The sequence below is a fragment of the Etheostoma spectabile genome, unplaced genomic scaffold, assembly GCF_008692095.1.
Source record: "Etheostoma spectabile isolate EspeVRDwgs_2016 unplaced genomic scaffold, UIUC_Espe_1.0 scaffold273, whole genome shotgun sequence".
In the NCBI taxonomy this organism is placed as follows: Eukaryota; Metazoa; Chordata; class Actinopteri; order Perciformes; family Percidae; genus Etheostoma; species Etheostoma spectabile.
Genome location: NW_022605577.1, coordinates 1,510,069 through 1,517,363, shown reverse-complemented (window position 1 = coordinate 1,517,363; position 7,295 = coordinate 1,510,069). Strand labels below are relative to the sequence as shown.

Here is a 7,295-nt window from a genome sequence, read left to right as displayed (position 1 = left end):
GTTACTTTGACATGCTTTAATAATAAACTTTTGTTTGGAATTATGTAACTTTTCACAAATGTTTTTTCACATTCTTTACTCTACATACCAATATAGACTCTCAAAACACAAAATAGATATGTATGTAACATCCTTATAGTAAAAAAAAATAGGATTCAAAAGGTAAAAACCTTGAAATATATCCCACGAGTAAAATTATGTGGGCAGATATGTGTTTTTCAATGCTTGAAATGGCGGCCATCTTGGAAAATGGCGGCCATTATGACAAAATAAAGTGGCTAACGTAATATTTCAAATTTTTGGCCCCAGAGGGATAACCACACCAAATTTGGTGCTTGTATCCACTTGTTAAAGATTTTCCACCTTATCTGCCCCACTAATCTTCACTCTCACAAGGATCCTGGAGGGAGCCTGGGAGTGTGCCCACCCGGCCTATATGTGTTTCGTGAATCTGTAGGAGGTGTATGACTGGGTCCCCTGGGAGATACTGTGGGAGATGCTGCGGGAATATGGCGTGAGGGGGTCTCTTCTCGGGGCCATCCAATTGCTGTAGGACAAAAGTGAGAGCTGGGTCTGGGTTCTCGGCAGTTTGTTGGACTAGTTTCAGGTGAGGGTTGGGAGCTGGGAAGATGCCTCGGGGAAGACCCAGGACTAGGTGGAGGGATTGTATCTCCACCCTGGCCTGGGATCGCCTCCGGATCCCCCAGTCAGAGCTGGTTAATGTGCCTCAGGAAAGGGAAGTTTGGGGTCCACTGCTGGAGCTGCTGCCCCACGCCACTCAATATGGATGACTTAGACAGACTTTATTGTATATATTGTATATAAGTGGATGATGGTCTTTAAAGTCTTGTATTTGCCTTGGTGAACGCTGCTGAAACCTTGTATAACTATGGACAGTGACTCAGCCCAGAGGACACACACACACACACACACACACACACACACACACACACACACACACACACACACACACACACACACAGGTCCCAGATACAAGACACAAATGTAATGTCACAAGTAAATTATTTTATGAGTTTGACAATAGAAGGTGAAAATTGGAGAGCCCTCCGTGGAGACCTTTTTCACAGAAGACATGTTGACATGTCATAGTAGGAAAAAGCACAGGTGTATTCTAAACCATTAATGATGGCTGCATTCCACTCAGGAGAGGTGTTGTTGTGCATGCTGACCCACTGAAATAGCTCACTGGGACACTTGATGGAATTGAGCCATTGTTAAGGTTACCAATTTCAGCTGTGCTTTTCCTACTGTGGCAAGTCAAAATGTCTGCCGTGAAAAAGGTCTATTGTCTCTACCAGTGTCAGCGGTTCCCTATCTGGGACTGAGCTATGGCGCGCAGTGCGCAAGAGTTATTTTCAGACACTCGGCATGAAAAGAATGTATAGCCAGTCGCCCACCAGTAAAATCTGTTGCTGCTGTTGGTGACACCAGTGGTGTTATTCCTGTCATTAATATAAATAAGCAAGGACTCTGCAGGTCTGTAAAAATAAAGTTGGTATAGTGAAAGGTTACTGAGCTCACAGCTCCACTCCACTAGATAAAACTATTCCATGCACATGTAATAACAGAAACCAGTTATTAACAGTATTAACAGTTACCAGTATATTACTTTTGTACTTTCTGCAGATGAGTAAAATCCAAGGTTTGAAACTTCAGATTAACACCCAGAGTTTTAAAGTGGTTATGAATGTAAAATAATCACATTAGGTAAGGGTCATACTGCATTAAAGCTGTTTTAGTGTGACTTTTTTATATGAATGAACGTCCGTTACATTCAAGCCATTGCCAAATGAGTTGCTACAAAGCTAATGAAGACTATCAGCTCCACACAACTCTCTCTGGATTTTTCAGTATGACTAAGTTCAGAAGATTGTGGCGTCCGGCGATTTTTCCCACGCAGAAGCTCGAGTGAAGATAATGACCTCTTCTGAAGAGTCCATCATGTTTTTCTTAATCCTCCGTGTCCTCCTTGGCTACTAGCAACTGCACAGGAGGAGGGGGGGATGGTGCGCGATCACAGAAGGCTTGTATCATGTGGACGCTCTGACAGAATTCCTCATGGGGGCGACAGAAACTATGCACTATAGCTTTAAAATAGAATTTTTTTTAGACTTTTAAAAAGTCAGAATGCTGACATTAAAGTCAGAATTTAATTCCTCCTTTTCCGTAAACATCTGACGTTTTGTTGTTGTGATATAGGTCTTGAATTTCATTCATAATGGTCTTTAAAATTTGACTTAGTGAAAGCTGCTGAAACCCTGTTTAACTATGGCCAATTAAGCCTAGAGGACATGTACACACATACACACACATCAGGTCCCAGATGCATGACAGTGTTGTTGTCAATACTTTGAATTCCTCATGGGGGAGACAGAGACTACGAACTATAGCTTTAATATAATAATAATTCACGTTTAAAACTGGTGTGGTCTTTGTCAAACAACATAACAATCCAGATTGAGTACGTGTTGCGTCATTGGTCAGTAAAAGGTACATTTGAATTCCTCACTGCTCTCTTCTCTGCCGCCGGCAGCTCGCACCGCCCCGGCCATGAAGACGGCGCCCCCCGGCTCCAAGACGCTGAAGCTGCTGTCCTCGCTGAGCCACGTGCCCGTTCTGACCGTGGAGAATCCCGCCCAGCACACCGCCCCGCTGTACGAGAGTGAAGAGCTGTAGACCCCGCCCCAAACCACACGTCACATCCTCAGGAAACCACCGCACATCTCAGAACTGTAAAGCTGGGCCGGAGCCTGCATCGACTGTCAGCTCAGGGCAGGATACGGTACTAAATCAATCAATGTATTATTTATACAAGGCTGATAAAGTCTACAGTTTAATTTAACACATTTAGTTGGCTGGTAATTCCCCCCCCCCCCAATACATTGTGGTGGAGTCAGACCTGCTGCCACTTTTATCCCAGACCCTGTGGTCCAGAAAGCATTTTCCCCCATAGAAAACCGATGAATGGACATTTCAAACAGCACACAATGGAATTTATTACTACTGGTCCTGAAGTGGGCAGGTGTAGGAAGTTACTTCCCCGCTCTCTCCCAGGGTCAAGACGTAATAGAAAACAACCCACAATCCAACTCTGCAAACATCTGTCACTGCACTTTAATGCCAACAACTGTCTGCCTGTCACTCATCCAGCCCCTGCTTCTCCTTTCCTCCAGCTTGTATACGGAGGATTTTGTGTTTGAGCCTCCAAATTGAAGTTCTTGTCCCTGAGTTCCTACTTCTGGTGATGTGTCTGTAGATCTCCGATATCTGAAGAGGAAATCTGATTGTTACAAGAAAGCTCAGATGTTGCTGTTGGTTACTGCTCCGATTCTCCGCTGTGGTATAAATTCAGTTTATATGTGTTTTTAAAGTTGGTTTCTAATATACCGTGTATGCGAATGAAGCTATTTATTTGAACTGAAGTTATTAGTTATCAGTGTTGGGATTTAATGTTGCCCCTCCCTTGGCCTGCAGCCCGAGGCGTATCATCACGTTGAGTTGGACAAAGAGCAACAGGCTGTCATTCTGATACCAAGCACTGACAACTGAACACACAACCTGATCTGCACTCAAAACAACACTCAGAACTTAATAAAGAGCACATTTGATCACATCTGCGGTGCAGATAAGACATGTTTTACTCACTACACAAGTGGAGACCTTCTGTTTTCTCCTTCAGTGCATTTATTTTGTATGTTCAGTTGAAAAATAAAAATGAAAAAAATAAGGTATCAGTGTGTTCGGCCTGTGATTCCAATTCTGACCAGAGCCTTGTATAAAAAGATATTTTAAAAAAAAAAAAAGAAGAAGAAGAAAAAAAAAAAAGAGGCTTGATTTGCCCTGGAACCCTGGTTTGTTGTTACTGTAAGCCAAGAAGTAATTGGTATTTTGGGCTGGATCTGCATGCCAACAGAAAATCTGTTATTTAACTGTGTGTGGCCACGTTTCAGTCTGCTCAATGGCAGGAATCTCATTTCACATGTCCATATAATCTGAGATCGAAATCACAAGATGAAAAGTATTTCTTTTTTTTTTTCACCATAAATTGCAGTGTAAACATGTAAACTGCCTTCAGCTCACAACTAATGGTTCTAGATAGTGTTTCTAGTTTGTCATGTTAGGATCACATGGTGTTCAATGTTGGATTTGCTTAAAGATTCTGTACTCGATATTCAGCACATTGATATGTATGCAAACTAAAAAGGTCTGAAGATATAGAAGAGTAATAACATCCTGAGCAGAGACTAGAGCCACACTCCCTCTGCGTGTTTTAATCTGAGATGCTTTGTTTTGTCGGTTATTGGCAATCCCAGCCAGCTTTTCTTTCTTCTTTTTTTCAGTATTTTGAGTACAACCCCTTTAAAGCACCAGAAATGTTTTGGTAAATTTGGCCTTTCTGTTGAGATTTGAAGCTGCAGGTAGTAGTGTGTATTCTCCCCAAGTATTGTTTGTTGTGTAAGTTCTACATACCACTGGAGGAATAAACTTAGTGATCTTGGCTTTGCCCCCTGGTGTGTACTTTTTTTTATTTTTTTTTTTTAATAGTTCAGCTCTGTGGTCTGCTGTTCAGAAAGAGAAGGCAGCAGCTTGAGGAGTGTCACTTCACTTTAAAAAAAATCACTTTCATTATTAGTGCCATCATGTCGCCCTCTTGTGGCGGAGTTCAGAACTGTTAAGACTTTCTTACAAAATGCATTGATTCAATTCAACTTTTTATTAAAAACAAAAGACAATATCAAAAATCACAAAACTAGTTCCTGCCTAAAATAGGACTGGAGGTGACAGAATGTAACTCTACAGTGGCTTCAAACGGTTCTACTGATCCGGAATGAGCACAGTGAAGAACCAGCACCCCCACATCTCACCAGTGAACCACATGCCTGCTTCAGTACAAAACGTTTCACTGCCAGCCTCATCATCAGCACAGTTGCCCTTTCTACACTACACACATTCACATTTATATGTGTACATATATACAGTAATGAGCAGAGAATCCAAATGAGAGAATATAAAGGAATAAAAAGACAAAATAATTCCTGTTTGGATCAGCTCAAGCCCAGTTGCCTCCTTTACAGATGTTACCTTGTGGAAATCTAAATCGATGATGTCAAAGTACCCGGCTCTACACCAATGCTTGCCTTTTCAGAGCTGTAAGGCACATGAATAAGGCTAGGATTTAAAAAACAACATTCTGACAGCTACTGTAAAAATTAGGAAAAGTGTTGAACTAAGATGACAGTTGTAATAATTTGTACCTTTTTGAGATTCTGTCCACAGTTTAGGCGTGGCTTTAAACATCTGGACTGGCTAATGTGTGACTAATGGATCGTGGCAGGCACTCAAACAGAATCTGACGTGTCTTGAAAGATGAAATAACTCATTTCTTTTTTCATGACCACCTGGAGGTGAGTTTTTTTTTTTCTCCTTTACACTAAATTCTGTCACACTGGGCTCCGAAGTAGCTGCTCTTTGCTCTCGGGGGTTAAACATTTGGGATGCTCAAAACAATGTTGTGTGTGGCAAAACCTCCATTGCTTAGGCTGTGTCCCAAATCCAAACAAAAAGTTCTATTCATTTGATTAAAATATTTGCAATTGCTGCGATAACAAAAAAAGATTAAGTAGAGAAAAATATGCTTTAACAAAATCTTGATGTTTGACTGTTCATGTGCACAACACTGCTTGATATGAAAATCATATCTTGTAATCTTTTACATTACACTGATGTATGCTGTAATGTGGACTCACCCTGTCTGTTACAGTTTGGACAACCCAGAATAGAAATGGGAATACAGTTGTGTGTGGAGGTGTACTCGGTGACGTTATCTACGAGGCTCCGGAGCCAACGTCCGTGCTGATTGAGGATTGTTTTTTTTTTCTTTTAGAAAGAGAACCTACGGAGGAATAAAAGAGCAGAGCTTGACAGTCTTTTCAGTCAGAAATGTCTGAGCTTCTGTTAAATCTGCAGTGAGGATGTGATGTTTGCAGACGGCAGCTGACGCAGACAGAATGCCTCCTCGCGGGTCAAATTTCTACGTCGCTCTCTTTGTCGTTGTCGTGGTCACCGTCGTAGAACTCATTGGCTGCCTCCGGCCTGAGGAAGTGACATCATGGACAGCCAATTACATACAGGAAGATTTGAAAGATTTTAGTCATGCAGTTATTTTGAATGCATGTGTTGCACTCAGAGGTGGAAAGTAACAAACAACGCAATATAGCTTTAAGTAAAAGGACTGTTTGGACTCTTTCCACCTCTGGTTGCGCTCGTCCGAGCCCCGTGCACGTGCCCTGACCTGGTGTAGTTTTCCTCGCCCCCCCTCTCGTCGGGGTCGGGCTCGTCGGTGCGCTCGTAGCTCAGCATGTCGGAGGGGACGTCGTGGATCTGGACGCTGGGCGCGTGGTTCAACATCTTCAAGTTCTCGAACACCGTTTGGCGGATCTGCTCCAAGTACTGCAACGACACGTACACAGTTACAAAGACCTGTCTCCAACAAACAGCTGGGACACGTGGACGATGGGAGTAAGATTTACGTTCTGTGGTAACAACTTCAAATACAGCTAATGCATCTCAGGTCCATTGTCAGTAATTGTTAGTGTGAGCGATGTTTCACCTGTCTGGAGTTCTGGTTTTCTATCCTGGTGCTGACATCAGGATGCAGCGTGAAGTCTGGAGCAAAGTACTCAAAATACTCTGCGGAGGACAGAAACAGGAGGAGGACTTGAGGACTGACTTCCATTGAATTTTCAAACCTTACAAAAAAAAAGCATGCACTCAGACGTAACTTTTAGATGTCAAATCACTGCTGTTCCAACAGATGGCGCTTAAGATTGGAAATGCTCAAAATGAAATTCTACTCCATATGAATACGCAGGTACACAATCCCAAAAACTGAGAGTCCGACTCACCGCTATAAGGCAGCTCATCGCTGATGGATTCGTCCAATAACAGAGACGTCTCAAAGGTCCTACAACAGAACAAAACTGTTATTACAAAGCCCATATCTCCCTTAACTCAGAACAGGTGGCCTCCATAACAGCAGGTTCTTGCGTAGGAAGCCAAACTCACCAGCAGCGAGCCACGTTCCTCACGGTGTACCCTCCGCCCCCCAGCACCAACAGAGGAATCTTAAAACTCTTTACGAACTCCACACACTCACTGAAAGACAGAGAGAGTCAATAAATTACAATTTACACTCTGTTGTTATAACACACATTACACATGCTCAGTACCGATACATGCACTAAATATTGAGATGTCAGAGTGGGGGGGGGGGG

The 7,295-nt window shown here is 42.6% G+C and overlaps 2 protein-coding genes across 3 annotated transcripts in view; one reads left to right on the top strand and one right to left on the bottom strand.

Annotated features, from left to right (window-relative positions):
- The window catches only part of myot (myotilin), a 44,672-nt gene extending 40,153 nt beyond the window's left edge, over window positions 1-4,519 (top strand). For both annotated transcript variants that reach the window (XM_032510835.1, XM_032510834.1), the window contains one exon: window positions 2,555-4,519. In XM_032510835.1, coding sequence (XP_032366726.1) covers window positions 2,555-2,697 — 143 coding nt within the window. In that variant the 3' untranslated portion in view covers window positions 2,698-4,519. The remainder of the gene's footprint in view (window positions 1-2,554) is intronic.
- A 201-nt stretch (window positions 4,520-4,720) lies between these two features.
- hdac3 (histone deacetylase 3) overlaps window positions 4,721-7,295 on the bottom strand; it is a 9,150-nt gene continuing 6,575 nt past the window's right edge. Inside the window, 5 exon segments of the mRNA XM_032510836.1 lie at window positions 4,721-6,114; window positions 6,314-6,471; window positions 6,632-6,711; window positions 6,927-6,985; window positions 7,087-7,176. Coding sequence (XP_032366727.1) covers window positions 6,045-6,114; window positions 6,314-6,471; window positions 6,632-6,711; window positions 6,927-6,985; window positions 7,087-7,176 — 457 coding nt within the window. The 3' untranslated portion in view covers window positions 4,721-6,044.